This window comes from Pholis gunnellus, assembly GCF_910591455.1.
Source record: "Pholis gunnellus genome assembly, chromosome: 17".
NCBI classification, from domain to species: Eukaryota; Metazoa; Chordata; class Actinopteri; order Perciformes; family Pholidae; genus Pholis; species Pholis gunnellus.
The window spans coordinates 6,335,415-6,353,829 of NC_136544.1; the positions used below are offsets into that span (position 1 = coordinate 6,335,415).

Here is an 18,415-nt window from a genome sequence, read left to right on the forward strand (position 1 = left end):
CACCGCATGCGCATGTCTGTTTGTGTGTGTGACTGTGTGCATGTGTTTGCCTGTCAACTGTTGGGTACGCAGATGACTTTCTGCAAGTAGTTTCTGCGTCTGCCTGTATATTGCAGTTATGTGTGTGTGTGTGAGAGCAGCTGTGGGCCCTGTGTTTGAACTCTAGCTCACATGGGCAGAGCGAGGGAAGGCCGCAGGGTGAGAAGGCAATGGGAGAGGGGACTGATGTCCGACAAACTCGCCATCTCCCTCTCCCCTTTCATCTCCCTCTCCCAGAACCGAACAACGGACTCTTTCATTCAGGCATCTTTGCGGCCAGCCGCCCCCAGACCCTCGAGGCCCCCACCCGTTCACGCTGCTTAATTCAATGTTCCGAGAAAAACTCATGATTGGAAAGTGACTCTGTTATCTTCTTCCTTTTTCCATATCTCCTCCTAAGAAGCATCACCCCTCTTCCTGTTCTCGCTCGCTCGCATCAAAACGGCTTCTGTCCTGTAAACACAAAGGAAGTAAAACCCAGGCCAGTCCAGTCTCAGAGCTGGACAACACGCTGACGGTGAAGGGCACCCCCAGCGAGCATTCAACGATCGGTACAATTACGATGGCAGAGCATTCCATTACTGTCATGAAAGTGATGTTACATTATACCTATTGTGGTACTCCGAATGCAATTTTGGTCCCTTTCTAAGGACCAGCATTCACTCATCCTGATGCACGACATCAGTTTCTCTTAAACAAGAGTTTATCTATTAAGTGACGGATACGAATGACTCAGAGCAGCTCTTCATCTGCACAATGACATAACTGAGCAACACAGATGACCTACTTCAGCTCCTTCGGTGCAACATTAACTGGAAAGTGAATTCTTTCCAACTGTCTACGTTTCTACTCCGCTTGCACGACTCATCAGAGAGTCTTAAAACAACAATGATTATGATCGACAATAAATGGACAAAATATATGGAGACATATGTAGACAGAGTAACAATGCTGTCCGAGAAAAGTACAAAGCACGTCAAAATAACCACAGCACGTACTGCAGCGACACAATATGTCTTATTTAAAACTACCCATAATCAATACAGCAGATACAGATACGAGTCTAACATGAGCCATTATCAGGACCAAAGTTAGCAATCTGTTGACTTTTCTGAGAAAGTTCTTCCATGAACAACATCTTTTCACTCCACGCCACTTTATTAGGTACCGCTAGCTCAAATGAATGCAGACTGATGCAAAAGTCCTGCAATGAATTCTACTTTCATAAAGGTTGTTATGTTTTTTGTTTTGTTGAAACAGTTTAATAGAGGGGATTATTCCACTTTAAAGTCATTTTGGAGGCTGATAAGAGTTTATTTGCCCACCTAATTGATTTAAATGAGGGTGACAACAATGTCAAAAAATGATCTTGAGTCAAATTGATCTGATCCAGGCAGTCCTTCTGCAACAGATAAATACTAGCCTCTGGTTGAACATTTTGGTGAATGAAGTATTCACATCAACAACTAAATGTAGCAAAACCAAACTAACAGATGTGCTCGATTACAACTTCAAGTCCTGCCTTCAAGAAGTGTTAAATAAAATATTGGAACTAATAATACTCATCTTGCATGATTGTATACTGTTTTGTAATTGGTTTGTTCATAGTGATGCATTATAATGTGGAAACTGCATTTAATGTTGAATTACAGTTTGAATTACAACTGTATTTACTGTCAGGTATAGTATATAGGAATGCATTATGTTTTATAAAATGATCAGGTATTAGGAATAGGTATTAGTTGTCCCGCAAACAAGGGTCCTGTGAGTGGGATATCATATTGCATTATTAGTATCGTGCATTAATAACAATGCATCAGATTTTATAAGCACATTGAGGTTTCGTATGATCGTTCCCAGCAAAACAAGTTCAAAGCACAATAATTCCCTCTTAAACGTAGGAAATAAGTAAGAGATGTAAAGACATTTTCAAGTGGATGTAAAATGTAACTTTCCACCACTGTTGGGAAGTATCTGAAATGCATATTTTTCTTCTCAGCCAGCAGGACGTCAAGCTAAATTAGATATTTAATGAGAATTTTGTTTTGTGTCCCGGGGGGGAGATTCATTCAAATCGGACATTTTTAGAGACGCACATCAATGCTGTGCGATGATGTGCCAAACAGCAACCAGTCAGACAGACAGCAGCAGAAGCATCCTAACAAAGGGCCCCCTTTGTTCCCAGCTGAATTCTTGAACATCATTTTCTGCATTTTCCTGCAAATGACTCAATCTCCACGTCCCTCGCCTCTCATTCCGCCCAATTATCATTTTTCAAGCATGTCCCCTCATCCTACAGAGAACGGTGTTGTTTGGGGGGTTTTCAAATCTTGCCATGAAATCTGCTTACATGTGTCGGGATGTGTGATGGGTTTCACAGACAAAGTCACATACACATGAAGAGAGGTGGATTTAAGAGAATAACATGACTGATTTTGTTGCTCCGAGAGGGAGACAGGAGAGAGTTGTGAAGGACACAAGGCAACATTGAGGATTCTCTTGTTCTTCCTGAATCGCACCCCTTTTTTCTCTTTCCCCTCTTGTTGCCGTCACAGCTGCAGCAGGGCTCCGCGACCGCACAGCTCTGAGGGCTGGTCCTATTTGATGCAAAAGGGCGTGATGCTTGTCAGTGTGTTAATGGCTGCTCAGTGCATCTGTGGCTAAGTATAAAAAAAGTTAGCGATGTAAGCCTGAATTGATGACTCTAAAGGGCAAAAGGCCATGTGTCCCGAAATTAACACCTGGCCAACTATGAAAGTAAAAAAACTTTTCATTCGCACACAACGAGATTCATGCTCTATAATGTTAATCCACACATCTGAACAGCACCACTACTGTTCTATCATGGACATTTTGTTGTGCTTGAACTTCAACTTAACGCAAGTAAGACGCATGAAACCTTTTCATTTAATCGCACGGCGTGACACACTGTGCAATCTGATGTCAGTCAATTACACATAACCAAGTTGCACCGAAGTGTTTCAAGCCAAACATCGACAAGTCAGTCAGATTATCACAGCAGTGCTTTGAGCTAAATGCTAACGGCAGTATGCTAACATGTTCACGGTGACAGGGCTAACATGCTGACGTTTAGCAGGCATAATGTCGACCATGTTCGGCATCTTAGCGTGTTAGCGTGGTGACATTGACAAGTCCAGTTGAGGCTGAAGGGAACGTCATTCGTTTTGCAGGTATTTAGTCATAAACCAAAGTTTGGGGCAAATTGCAAATGTGACGTTGGTGCTGGGTGAAAAATCAGGGCATCACCAAAGTGACGACAATTCTTCCTGAGCAGCAAAAGTCCGACAGTCATTAGGACCTCTGAGCATCATTGATATCTGTCCCAAATTCGATGGCAATCCATCCAATGGTTGTTGAGATATTTTGCTAAAATACAAATATGTCAACCTGCTGGTGGGGCTAAAGGAAAGGTTGGTAGGAGTAATACTCTGTCTCTAAAAAAAAAAGAAAAAAACACTGCATTACTCCCAAAAAACAATAAATTAGCCTGCATTCACTTAAAATGTACCTTTCCGCGCAAAACTGAAGTAATAGAAACATGCATCAAAACACTGCAACTCTAAACGCAGTAATGATGAGCAATAAATGAGCACAATGCCAACTGCCTGCTGAGAGTGTGAAGAGGAAAGGCAAGTTCTCAAATGCAAGTAGAGGGATGATTACAGCATACCAGCAGAGATCAGCAACAGGTAACTCAACTCTCCCCCTGCGTCTCACCTGGGACCCTTACCCCAATACTCCTGCCCCTCCAACCACCGCCACCCTTCCCCACACACCCCACCTCAACCCCCGTGTATCAATTTCCTTTAGATGTTCCCCCTCACACAATTGAAGTAACTAGAGTATTTCCTTTGGCTGGCCAGTGGAGATATGGAGCAGAACACACAATGGGCTATTCATTAGCAACACACACACACACACACACACACACACACACAGACACACACACACGTCTTACCCCCATTCATCCCCACCCGACCAGCACCAGTAGCAGCACCGTTCGTCACACACATATTTACCAACCATGTCCCTCTGTAACATACATGCACACACATGCTGGCATACAACAACACATACATTATGCACACACACACACACACACACACAATCTCACAAAACCATACAAAAGCCTATGCAAATACATTCACATACACAGATATAGCACACACGCACACACACATCCCAACTCACTCCCCAGCTGCAGTGAAAGCTCTTCCAAGTTCTTTGCCACACACACACACACACACACACACACACACACACACACACACACACACACACACACACACACACACACACAGTTGTCTACCCCTCCTCCCTAACCAGTAACTCAGAGAAAAGACAAGGCGAAAACAATATAATAGGAACTCTGGTGGTGTGAGCACAAAGGCAGGATTCACAGACGTTCGAGAGGGGGACCTATTTAAAAGTAACACAGCTGCATGAATTTATTAAGACAGATGGACAGAGGACAAGCTCAGGAAGGTCTTGTGAAAGGCTGCATTTTTTATTATTATTACCCGTTTGAAGGATCCGTGACATTTTGATTGGGGATGTAACTAATATTTATGACTATTAGAGAATAATCTATGAAGGATAGACGCTCAGTAACTTTCAGTAGATGCCTTTTTATTTCGGTATAGGCCTCTAGCACAGAGAGATGGTCTGAAGAAGACGACTCCGAATCCCTACCAGCTCCAGCTGTGTCGTTCTATGTCCGACCCTGACCTCTGACCTCTCTGTAGGGCAGGGAAATGAATGGGATTCCATCAGTATCTCATTATTCCTGTTACAGAGGAACTCAAGCTTGAATGCTGCTTTTATTTCAAACTATAAGACATTTCAAACTATAAGACAGAGTTGTAATAACTTAATAACTGCAAGCCCACCGGATCCCTCCGCAAGCTTGACTGATTCGCTTCAACGAGCAAATTCGGACACACCTGCTCTGTCATGCACAGGTGCATGCAGGGGAGGGGAGAGAGAGAGAGATGAGAGAGAGAGAGAGAGAGAAAGAGAGAGTCACATGAAGTGGGAGGTAGAGTATGTTTCTGAGCAAGAGAGGGATATAAACAGGTTTCAAAGGATACAGACTTTTCACAACACCACACTTCAATCAACGTCATTCCCCGGTCAGTTGAGCAGAGATCGCTGCCTCTTGTGAGTCAGCAGGAATGTGTTTGTGTGAAAAGGGCAAAAAGGGCGACGGCGGCGTCTAGCTGAAGAACGCCGTCTCTTGTTTCATAAAAACACAACATCACACACGTTTCGGTTTTGGATTCTAGATTCCACGCAGTGGGAACGCTACTTTTGTTCTTCTTAACTTAAAAAACATCACACCAGCAACATAACTAGATACAATATATTTAAAAAAAACGTTATATAGTTCAAAGGAAATAAGTAACATACATAACAAACAATGTTGTTTAAACACGTTAGATTTGATCCTTTTCGGATTCCATTTTACTGTAAATAAATCACGACAAATGAATAAGAAATATACAACTTTTCTTGTATTTTTATCCGGCCGAAACTAATTCATTATATGCTCCAATGTGCCAGTTTGTTAAATTCTAACAAATGTGTACATTTATTGTATATTTGTGTTTTGTAGATGTTTAGAGAGTGACATCACCTGGCACCAAAGGTCAGCCAATAGCGGACAGTCAGGCAGAACCTGTCTTTCACTAGATAACTGCGCTCACACGGGTTTGGATTCAAATTTAGAGCTCCATATTCACTTTTTAAATTGGTTTGTTTTTGAAGTCCGACTTTGTAAAGTCAGGTTGATTCTGGCCCGGGATGATGGCGGGTGTAGACTCCCATGGCCAAAGGTCAAAGGGCCGCGTGGCCTGTGTTAGGCCCCTGCGTCATAGCCTGCTGACCTTTAACTGTCACCCTCCATGTGCTGTGTGTGAGTGTGGTGTGTGTGTGTGTGCTTCACAACAAACTACATCATCACATGACAGGTTAGGTTTGTAAAATGTTCACTGCCTAGCTTCTTCTCTGGGCTCTTTGTTTATGTTGTTGTAAAATAATTCAGTCCTTCATAATTATCTTCTCATTTTTCTTCGATGCAGCAAAGTATTTACTGTAAAAACAAAAACTCTTTTGAATGTGCAGAGTGAGTCCCAATAGTTGCATGTGTATGTGCACAGTGAAACCAAATGCAGAAGAATCAAAGCATTATTGTTACTTTTAAACGTACATTTCGTGTGATCATTATTTCTCATCAACCTAATAAGTTTATTCACGTCAATAATTTAAGAGATGTAACTATTGTCCACTGGGAGCAAGTTCAATCCCTGACTGCCTATAATTCCTTAAGGTCGCAGGCCTTGTTTCATTTCACTGAGACACATTTCTTTTAGGTTTTGTATAGTTTAGTATTTTTAAATATTACATTTTATTCTAATTATTCAAAAGTGTAAAAAAAAGCACTTTTTATGAGGAGTATCAACCAGAATAAGTGACAGAAGAAATAACGATCTGAACTAACAGACAGGCATTCACAATGTTTTGGCTCATGAAGAGTTTCTATTCGGCAGCCTTTAAAAAAAAAAAGTAAAACAATTTTGTATCAATTTGTAGCACTCGTGCATTATCAGTAGCATTATCATATAATTACACCTTTTTTTTTAAACGTTTCATCAATCTTTAATTGCTTAATTAAATTTCTCTCATTCTGAGCAAGTCAGCAGACTGTCCCAGTCATCCATCATTTTTTCGGATAGAGGGTTATTTAGGAACTCATCAAGCAAGAATAAATGTTTCTTCTCTTTTCTCAGGCCTGTAACTGCTTGAGGTTCTCACTGATAAGTCTTACAAATAGCAAGGAGGTTCGTTAGAAAACAGAGGCTATTTTTGAAGCATTTAAATACGACCCGGTCCCTGCCTAAATAGTGTGGCCATAGACGCACGTGTAAGTATTCATTGACATTTTTAAGTCCAAACGGCATCAATTCAGGTAGCAGGTATATGTTGGGCCTGTTCACATCTGTCCATCTTCATTATTTGCGCACAACACACACACACACACACGCGCCAAAAACCAGCACTCACGTCAGACCGAGGCCGGGCCGCAAATCCTCCGCTGCGCAGCGGGAGAGAAATCCCCAGAGTGGCTGTCTGAAGATCCCCGGTTTAAAGCTCCAGGAGCCGGACAGTCCCGGCTGAGTCGCCGCTCCTGGAGCATTTTTGTCTATATGTCAGAGTTTGTTGAGACGCGGACAAAGAGTGGCGGTAGAAGGGAAAGACACAAGCTATTCCCTTCTCTTCTTTTCTTTTTTCACATGCACAAAACTGCTTTTTGTTCCCCACTTCTTCTTCTTTTTTTTCATTTAAGGGGGAAGGGGGTGCTCGTTTTGATCACATGATTACAATTCACCTGAGATAAAACAAAGGGGGCAAAGAAAAGGAGTGGAGAGGAGGAATCGGACAAAGAGATGCACTCATGGTTGCAGGATTCCCTTATCGTCGTCAACATTAACTGATTATGAAAAAAAGAAGTGGCGATTTTTGGATTGGGTGCCAGTGTGTCGCATGGCGGGGATACAAGGGGTCATTGTTGTGAAGAACAGCGCTTGTGTTTGTGTCCGTGCGGCCCATATAATGTCCCCGTCTCGTCTCTCCTTTCCGCGTCACTCTGTTTGGCTTTATAAACGCGCTCCGTGGATCTCAGTCAGAGGCGCTAATGCAATTGGAAAACTCACATGAGATTCGTTCCAGTTTTACTCATTTTCTTCATGAAGTTTGGCACAGTGAGAGAGAGAGAGAGAGAGATGACCATTATTTCCTATACACCACAACACAGACACAAACTACATACCTGTAGTTACAGACATATCAATTGTCTTATGACACACAATCTTTTTAAGCGCCTTTTAATGTTGTCGGCACCTGTGATGTGGTGATGAATTTAAAAGTGGATAATAAAAGAATATATATGTACCCAAAATGTATATCTGAAACATAATCTGCTATGATTTAGGACGTGCCATCATTGTGCATCACAAATGTGTTTCTGCCTAAAAATGGGAAAACCTTTTTTCATGAGCCATGACGCAAATTCTGTAACCTTGACATTTAAATGTGTTCAAATCAAGCCATAAATTGATCTGTCTATTTGACTGTGTTTGGAGAATCGTGGTGCGCAAGTGTGCGTAAAATCGGACAAACATTTTCTCCGTTGGCTGCATTTTATTTGAGACTTGAACAGCATGAGACATGTCTCACGAGCTGTCCGTTTGTGAGGCGCACTTTGTCTCCATTCGGCCTACCCTAAACGACCAGGCCTCTAGAAAAACTTATTTTTATCTATTTTTTTATTTGTGGATCTGTCAGTGACAGAAACGCCTCCGAGCATGTTCTGAAATGTTAACTGCCTCACCAGATGTTAGGCTACACGAGAACATTTCTATCAGCTGATATATTGTCCACTAAAACTCCTGCAGCGGCGCACTTGATTTCATTTTGTAATTATTTTTTAGAATACAATATATGTTTTAGATTCGTGCGCACTTTAAGTATTATTATTAAGGTGACAGGGGGAGCGTAAATAAAATGGTAATTTGGGGGTTCTGACAAAAAAAAACGACAGATCGTCTGAAGCATACACCAAAACAAGGCCTGTTTAATTGCTCAGGTGTGGAATTAGGAATGCCGAATACGTGTGTGGAGATAAGTTTGTACCAGGTAAAAACAGTCAGAGCAGGGTGTACGATATAAACACACATTGTGCACATTTTCCTTTGCATAAAACTTCGCAAAAGGTATTTTGGCATACTCTTTCCTCTCCATTTTAGCATCACGGTTTTGTTTGGATAGATGGAGAGAGAGACAGAGGGAGAGAGAGAGGGGGGAGAGAAGGGGGAGTAGCCAATCAGAGATCTCCAAGCCTGCATGCGTACGGCTCCTTTAAGACTTGTCCTCCCCATCTATCTTTTTTTTCCTTTTTTTTTCTCCCTCAGCCTCATACAAGGAGCTCTTTAAGTCCCGGTACCGACACACAGAGCAGGCATTCATACTCGGGCAGCGCGAGCGAGGGGGCTCGGGAGCGAGCGTCACTTTGGAAACTCGGGAACTCACGGATTCTCGTGCTAAACCGGCGACCTCCTTTTCTCATTACTGAAGTAAGGCGTTCAGCATTTCCAACTCTTTCCTCTCTGCTGCTGGTGGCTGCTCTGACTGCGATTTGCATGTTTCTTCTCGTCGGGACCGTATAGAGAGGAACCCCGACTAGTATATCGTCTTATAACCAAAGACTCGTTAACGTTGCCATGACAGTACTGTGGTTTTAGACTGGTCCAAATTACCTGATGACTTGTTCGTCCTTTAGGTCTCTGTGTAGGACAATCTGTATGAGCTTTAAGAATCATTCTGATACCTTTATTATTATCATACACGTGATAATCGCTGTCATGGTGAATCCTGTAATGGTGAATCGTGTCAGTGCAACAACTGCTCCTGTTTTAGATTTTTGGGGTTTCATGTTTTTATATAGCTCGTTATTAGTTTTTATGATTTGACACAATTTAAAATGTACCACTAGCCTTTTAAACCAAGAAAAGCTGCTCAAACAGAGACGTTTTTAGAAGTTGTAACAACGTCAAGGGATTCTATGAAACAGCTAAACGGACTTTATTGACGGACTTTGGTGCAGATGGAAAATTGGATTAGTGTGCTTGGTTTAGTTGCGACTTGTGCTGGTTTATTCTATACATACTGTTGTGTTGGAGCTGTGTGGACGTGAAATCTAAGCTGTTTTAAAACTAATTGAAAAAAAAAAAAAGTCTGAACAAAAAAGTTTTTCAAACAAGCAAATTAAGGCCAACTCACTCGCAAGCCAAGTGTTGATAATGAGTTCACATCACCGGAAATCATTTCATAGTAAACGTGAAGTTAATTAATAACAAGCACGATTTAAGGTCCGTGTCAAAAACACTTTAAATATTACATATCATCAGATGATAAATCAAATGTCCATACAGAAGACTCACTGTTGAGTTCATTACTCGCTACTCTGAGGCGTTATCCGCTGAAGAAACAACACTTTATAATCAATGTGGTCAGTGACGAACGGGAATTATGACCAGTAACTAAGTCAAGGGATTCTAGATTCTACATACACTATTTGCTTTCTTTCTTTCTTTCACAAAAGTAATAAGCGAACCGCGCGTCGTGAGAACAACGTTGGTGCCTTTTACGCACGGTGTGGCGCGCGCAATGAGGCGTTTGGTGCCTTTTACGCACGGTGTGGCGTGGCAGGGACGCTTTAGAGCCGCGACGACTATGTGATGTCTGTGAGGAGGCCTTGCAGAACAGCTTGCAGGCGAATATCGTTATCAATGCGCCTCGGACAGACGGGGAAGCTGTACACACGCCTCTGCCGGGGAATTGATACGACCTCATTCTGATGTTAATTAAAGGTTAGCGTTCGGAACACGCCACACTTGTATCCACACGACACACAATCTGTAATTCAATCGATTTTATTTAATCATCTAAAGGCACATACGTACATTCACGTATGCTTATTGTACGGGTCTTCGGCAAAACGTAAGTTAAAATATAAGTGAAGTAACCTGAGTGTTACCCCCCCCCCCCCCCCCCCCCCCCCCCCCCCCCCCCCCACACACACACACACACACACTTAACCTGCACATGACAAGCCATTTCGTAACGTCACTGGACGTGAGCGAGATCGCTAATTTTCCTGCAACATGACACCGTAGTAGAAAACAAACCAGCGGGCTGTGTGTCGCGTGGTTCACAGGAAGTTCGCTGATTTAGGACGTAGAGTCTGAGGCAGGGTGTTGATTTAATGGGCAAAAACAAGGACACATTTTTTGCTCCCGCCTATAGACCTGCCCCTGTTTCACAAACAGACTGTGTCTAATTCACACGCGGGGGTTTATATTTCCAGCGCCAGGCCGTGTTTATCCAAGAACATGCAGAGCATCAATCCGAGGTCTGTGCTGCTGCGGCCTCATATCATTCCAACACTCCCTCTCCGGGGAGCTTGGAATAACTGCTAAACCTTAAACAGTAAGGTGTGTTTGGGGGGGGGGGGGCTACACAGGAGCCGGACCACTGCAAATAAAACCCCACATCCTTATTTAGAGACTGCACTTTATTTTACCGAGCTCCACTTTGAGTGTGTAGATGGTTCTTTTGGCTCAGCTTTGAAGTTGTTTTAGTTTTGCCTTCCATGAAAATGTCTTCGATATATTCCTGACATTTAAAGAAGTCACTCGAGAATCTTCTCATATCTGTGCGAGTGTTGCAAATAGTGGAGCAAAAAAGGTGGAGGCGGTATGGGGACATGGCCCACAAAGGGACTATTTATTAAGGGGAAATGGGGTGGGACAATCCTCTCAGGCCCAGTCTCGTGTTTTATTACTGTGATGGAGAGAGAGAAAAAGAGAGAAATTGTGAAAAATGAAGCCAAAATCTTCCCCAAAGTGAGGTATCGACTTCGCTTTGATGTATTTATTTATTGTATTGTTGCACTTAGTGCATTCGTTTGTTTCTGCACTGTACTTTGGCTCTGGTTTATGCTCTTAGATGCTTGTTTGAAAAAAGGAGATGAACTAACATAAAACAGCCCCTCCAGCCTACTGCAAAAGGGCCTTCGTGTGTTGGTGAAGTGCGTGTTGCCTCATGACGCAGGGACATGTCCCTCTAAACCTCTGGCTTGTTGCTGAACTGACGCTGCCACCATCATTCTGCTGTTTCAGGTCCTCACTGTTGGAGTTCAACCGCGGGACAAACGGAGGAGAGAGAGTGAAGGGGAAGTTCAGGAGGGAAGTGAGACCGGGTGAGTTTGGCGCACAGTTGTGCTTTAGCAGGTAAACTGGGGTCCAAGGTGCGCACTGAGCCGCCTATGATACCAACAATACGGATGGAAAGAACTTTAATGTGGAACCCTCACAGAGTTTTGCAACGGAGGCTGAGAGTAGAGACAGACTGGCAGTTCATATTATAACTTGAAGGAGGCCAGAGGGACAGATCAGACAGATCAGCGGTCAGCCGACACTCCGTGCGTCACTGTAGGGACGAACAGCAACAGGGACCTGACAGGTAGAGCTGAGCATTTAGAAACAGACCTTGCATCCTCTGCGCACCTGGGGGGGGCTTGTGTGTGTGTGTAGGAAGATGTCCAGAGAGGAGCAGAGCATGTCGGACGTTGAGCTCAGTCCCGGGATGTCGGACGACAGTCGCTCCCTGTCGCCGGGCCACTCCTCCGGTGCGGCTGGCGGGGGGGACTCGCCTCTCAGCGGGCGGCAGCAGCCGCAGCCTGCGGGCCTGGACGACTCGGCGGCGGGCAGCTCGTCCATCAAATCCGAGGACGAGGACGACCGCTTCCCCGCGGGAATCCGCGACGCGGTGAGCCAGGTGCTCAACTGCTACGACTGGACCCTCGTGCCCATGCCCGTGCGCGTGAACAGCGGAAGCAAGAACAAGCCGCACGTGAAGAGGCCCATGAACGCCTTCATGGTGTGGGCGCAGGCGGCGCGGAGGAAACTGGCCGACCAGCACCCGCACCTGCACAACGCGGAGCTCAGCAAGACCCTGGGGAAGCTCTGGAGGTGAGGAGGCGGCGCTGGTAGTCTGCATGTTGTCACATCACTGTCATGTTCATAGAGGCTCACACGGTGCAGACAGCAGGGGTACAGCAGGGCGGTACAGTGTTCAGGATAAATCTATAGCTGAGGGCCAGGGCTTATTTATTTTTTGGGGGGGGGGGGGGGGGGGGGGGGGGGGATATAGGGGAAAATAGCTACTGACAAAGGTCAGTGTCATGCTCTAGCCTGAGTGATATCAGAATAAATGCAATAGGGTAAAGCAATCCTGTTGTATAGTTCCCCAGTAATCAAAATATCACCATCCCCTCAGTCAGCTGATGTCTTGCACCCTGTATTAAAAAAAACTACCAGAGAATGTTTTCTTCATTTCCCCTTTGGTTTTGTTATTTTGTAGACTAGACTATCATCTCTATTCCATGGATTTTCCTTCAGGCCAATTTAAATGGGTACACTCACATATACTGATATTAAGAAACAAGAGTTTATGTACTTTTAGAGAAAAAAAACGGTTGAAGCACACTGTAGGTTATTGTGCACAAGCAGACGCCTCTTTTATTATGTTTTATAAATAGAATCCTTTCAGTTTTGGTGACAATTATGATAATTATCTAACAAGCTTTGGCCTTTTCCCGTGGCCGTTTACTTTTTATTTTCTTTAGACATAGATGAGACCTTGTTCGTGAGATCATGTAGCAAGACATTCGAACATTCCCTCATATGATTTGTGGTCTTATATTTTTGGGCGAAATGTTTTGCTGTAATTTAATTGTACTAATTGTACTACTTTTTTTTAAGAGACGTGGTTTCGACACAGCTCACCAGTTGAGAAGTATTGGTTTGTTTATTGTGAGTGTGTGTGCATGCCCTGTTCAATTACTGGCCATGTAGCTGGAGTAAAGTCCAGGTTTTCAACCTTCAAATTAAAAGGTACGGCTAGATTTTCTGTGTCATTTAAATTTGGAAATTTCAATATTTTATTGTGTGTGATTGAATGCTAGAGAGCCGGGCCAGTCGTCAACACCGCTGTCTCTTGATCACTCCTTTACACTCCTTTAAGTTGAAAGTTCTGTCAGATCATCCACCCAGTGTCCATCTTCCCACAAAAAACGCTGACTATTTGCTGACAAAAAGGTCAGAGAGGTTAAATTCATTAACCCTGTGAGGACTGTGCGTTAATCAGATGAAGACTTGACCTTGGGCTCAGGCATGAGTGGTTAATCGGCTCAGACGCACGACGAACGGGGAGGCTGAGGAAGGTCAGGAGTTTCTCATGCCATTCCTGCCAGCAGTGATACTAAGGAGCTCAGTTTCATGTGTGCAGACAGGATGCATCTTTGGCCCGTATGATTTCATTACAGTCCAGCAGTCAAAAGCCCGTATATGTGACATTAGATGCAGCTGTAGTGAAGGAAGCATAATGTATTAATAAGCACTGAAAATTGATCAAAGTTACTACTGGAATGAATGTTGCCGAGCATATTGCTGTTATCTGTGAAGCCATAAACAATTCATCCTAATGTGCATTTTTTTTTATATTCATGTAACCCTTAATTTATAGGCTCTACATTTAGTCAAATATCAAAGCTACCATACGACCAACATTACTTACTTTTTGCATAATCGTGTAGAATATGAGCAAAATAAAGTGTTGAGACTTTTCTTCTCTTTATGCCTTAAACAAACCTATCTACCGACATCTTTTCCTTTTACCCAAGGCTCCTTAACGAGGGCGACAAGCGGCCCTTCATCGCGGAGGCCGAGCGGCTGCGGACGCAGCACAAGAAGGACTATCCCGACTACAAATACCAGCCACGACGCCGCAAAAGCGGAAAGCCCGGTTCTGGGTCAGGAAGTGAGGCCGATGGCCATTCGGAGGGCGAGGTCGGCCAATCCCACTACAAGGGCCTCCAGCTGGATGTGTCCCTCATTCGGGCTGCCGGGTCCCCTCTGGCAGACGGGCACCACCCTCATGCTGCAGGTGGGCTGCAGGCTCCCCGCCAATAACTTACTGACACCGTTTCTTTCACACGGTTCCCAGATTAGTCTGGATACAGCTGAACAATGTGGCACACCGATACATAGTCGGTTGAGTCCGCCAAGGAAAACTACTGTAACTACATGTTTTCTTGTGTCTCCACAGGTCACAGCCCTCCCACACCTCCCACCACTCCCAAGACCGAGCCTCAGTCTGGGAAGGTGGGGGATGGAAAGCGGGAGGGTGCAGGGAACGGGGGCTCGCGTGGTGCGATGGGAGCAGAGGGAAGCTCAGGTGCTCCGGGATCCGGTAAACCTCACATCGACTTTGGTAATGTGGACATCGGTGAGATGAGCCACGAGGTGATGGCCAACATGGAGCATTTTGATGTCAACGAGTTTGACCAGTACCTTCCCCCAAATGGACACCCGGGGATCGGGCAGAGTGCCGGGGCGGGAGCGGCTGCCACACCTTCCCCAGCCTCTCCGTACACCTACGGCATCTCCTCCGCTCTGGCAGCGGCCAGTGGACACTCAGCAGCCTGGCTCTCCAAGCAGCAGCAGCAGCAGCTGCAACACCACGGCCCGTCTCTGGGCTCTGATCCCTCCAAAGCCCAGATCAAGAGCGAGGCTGGGGGTACCGGGGGTCACTTTGCAGAGGCAGGCTCAGTAGGTTCCCATGTCACCTACACCCCCCTCAGCCTTCCTCACTACAGTTCTGCCTTCCCCTCACTGCCCTCCAGGGCTCAGTTTGCCGATTATGCTGACCACCAGGCCTCAGGGTCCTATTACGCTCACTCCAGCCAGGCCTCGGGGTTGTACTCCGCCTTCTCTTACATGGGGCCCTCCCAGAGGCCCCTGTACACCGCCATCACTGACCCGGCCAACGTGCCGCAGTCACACAGCCCCACGCACTGGGAACAGCCCATCTACACGACGCTGTCGCGGCCATGACAGACAACGAGACCAGAGAGCACCGATGTCGGTTCAGCCCCCGCGCCAGACCCGAGGAGCAGCGGCTACAACAGCGGTGTTGGTGGCAACGGTGGCGGAAGTGGTCTGGGCTGGGGGGTCTGGGCAGGCACTGGGGGAGTCGGCAGGGGAGGCAGGAGGGGAGTAACCCCGTTCTGCCCCTGCCCAGATGCAGAAATGCCGTCGCAGCCCAAGGACGAGCTTGGAGCGTGGCGCTTCTGAAGCGTGGTTTGATTATTCGGGGCACTCGGCGTAGAAGTGACAGAATGTTTCACTTTACACCCATCGCAGAGTTTCAGGTTAGATTCACAGCAGCCACGCCTCCGGCGCTCCAAACAACATGACAGTATTCACAAGTGGTTAAGGAATCATGTCCCTGTCGGTTTTGTGTATCAGAGAAGGCACTTTGTAGTCGACACACCCTTCTTCCCACAAGCCACCAGGGGTCAGCAGCAACAGAGAACGGTACACATTCGCAAGACTTTGATCTCCATTGTGAAGGGTGTGACTGAGATGGAGCCAAATTCATTCTACATGAAATCGTTTTTTTTTTTGTACCAGAAGAATGCAGTGCCAAACTGTTTGACTGCGGCCCATTCACTTCTCAGGCAAGACTGACCTTTTATCAAACAGGTGTTATATTGTATTGCTTTTAGAAATTAATACAACAAATACTGATATCATTCTGTTGTGTCTGAGGCACATTTGTCCTTAATTCATTCATTCAAATTATTACTACGCTGTGTTCACCTAACATGCCTTTTGTACAAACAGCGGTCGTGCATGGAAGCAAAATGCCATAAAACTATGTCGAGGTTTTGTTCAGTGAAATGTATATTTAGTCAAAAACAACAATTGTTCTGATGACTGATTGTTATCAGGATAGTTCATACGATGTACTTGAAATTACAAATGTACGTTTACTGATGCATACAGATTTGAGATATTTGTAAAACGACCAAAGTTTTGAGACCAAAACTTTTAAGAAAAGAAACTGATTATAGAGACGTTTCTCCCAACGTGACATCAAAACTACCTTACAATACACAGGTCATTAGTTTTCTCTTTCTCTCCAATGTGACTTATTGTAAATGCCTTCAAAACATATTGGTGTCAAAAGCTACTTTTGCCTTTTTTTTCCCACAATGGCACTGATGAGTGTGATGATTTTCATTAGTACTTGACGCATTCATGAAGAACATTCATGAAAAAAGACAATTCTATTTATACCTGCATGATCCATTTTCACTGACCGTGGTCGCAATTAGGGATGCACGATATGTATCAGCCGATAAATGATCAGCTGACGATGGCAAATTTATATAAATATGTATAATTCCGCATAGAAAATTCAATTTGATATATAATATATATATATATATATATATATATATATATATATATAGAGATGATATTATGTAGCCAAATTGCTTTCATTGACTTAACAGGCGCAGCGTCTACACAAGTCAGAGCTTTGGAATATTAAATCATCCATTTTTTGCTCAGTACATCTTCGCCTTTCTTTCACTCAGGTGTGCAAAATAAAACTCAAGTCATGAACTTCTTTTTAAAATACAAAAAATTTGAAATTATCGTTTATGTTATTGGTATCGGCCTTGAGAAGCAGGTAATTATCGTACCAGCTGTAAAAAACCATATCGTGTATCCCTCGTCTCAATGCGTCATAGAATACATGGTAGAAGCTTTTTCATTGTTTTAACTATTAACTGTATTAATATTGTTAAATTGTTTTTGCCATTATTATCTTCACTGAAAATCTGCACCCTGCCTTTTCTTTACCTTTTGTGTGTGTGTGTGTGATTTAAAATGTGTATCAATATTTAATATGAAATGTCAGATCTTTTGATTGTAGGTGTGTTACTTTAACATTTTTTCTTCTTTTGCATTTTGAGGACGGTTTCAATGTGGGAGATGCCAATACTGAGAAACAGTTGCCAGAGATTGAGCGATTAAAGCTTCCAGGAGAACTAAGTTTTAACACAGCCTAATATTAAATACAACATGTGCCTGGTCCTTTAAAAATACCTGCTGCTCACTGATGAAACAGAGAAGTATTTTATCTTAAATCATCTTTGTGTCTTTCCCAATTGTTGGACTATTAGTTAATCTAGTTTTGCATGAAGAGTTTTTTTCCTTTGGTCTTTATACATTTCCACATGTCATTTCTTTTCTCTCATTTCCTAAACAGAACTGTATCTTAAGTATCTTATTTTCCATCTGGGTCATTTATTTTTGCTTTGTTTTCATGTATATCACTCAAATATTCTTTATCACTACGGGACGCAGATCCGAACCATATGCATGCAGCACTGCTTGTTTGAATTCATAGTCCATCGACGCTTAAAGCCCATCATCATTTAACCATTTACCTCCAGCACAACAAGCAAGAGTTCATTTTACATCGTTTTTGCTACGTGTGAATGTGTTATATTGCTACGAACTTTACATTTCCTATTTATATTTGTTTTATGCTTGTGTTTGCGCTGTTAGTTCTTCCTCTACCAATATGAGGACGAAGGTGTTCGACCGGTACTGCCATCTTAGTATTTCATAGTCCCCATCCTTGTATAACTGTTGCCAGCACAGCACAGCAACACGACTTCTAAGTAACAGCAGGAGCGAAAGCCTAAACATGTGATGATGACTAATGACCTTTTACGCTCATTTGAAATAAAAGCTCTATTATTTCTGCTTTGATAAAAGTCTGCCTCTTGGAATTTGTTGTCTTTTTCTTTTTTACTATGCAACAAATAAAGCACAACACATATCAGTCAACAACAAATCGTCTCAAATTCTCTTCA

The 18,415-nt window shown here is 43.8% G+C and overlaps 1 protein-coding gene across 1 annotated transcript; it reads left to right on the forward strand.

Annotated features, from left to right (window-relative positions):
* Nucleotides 1-12,133: 12,133 nt before the first annotated feature.
* Nucleotides 12,134-15,575, forward strand: sox10 (SRY-box transcription factor 10; the record flags this gene model as incomplete). The annotated part of the gene is made up of 3 exons (XM_079178365.1): nt 12,134-12,650; nt 14,363-14,625; nt 14,788-15,575. The coding sequence occupies exons 1-3, from the start codon at nt 12,217-12,219 to the stop codon at nt 15,573-15,575; spliced, it is 1,485 nt and encodes a 494-aa protein (XP_079034491.1). The 5' UTR covers nt 12,134-12,216.
* Nucleotides 15,576-18,415: the final 2,840 nt, after the last annotated feature.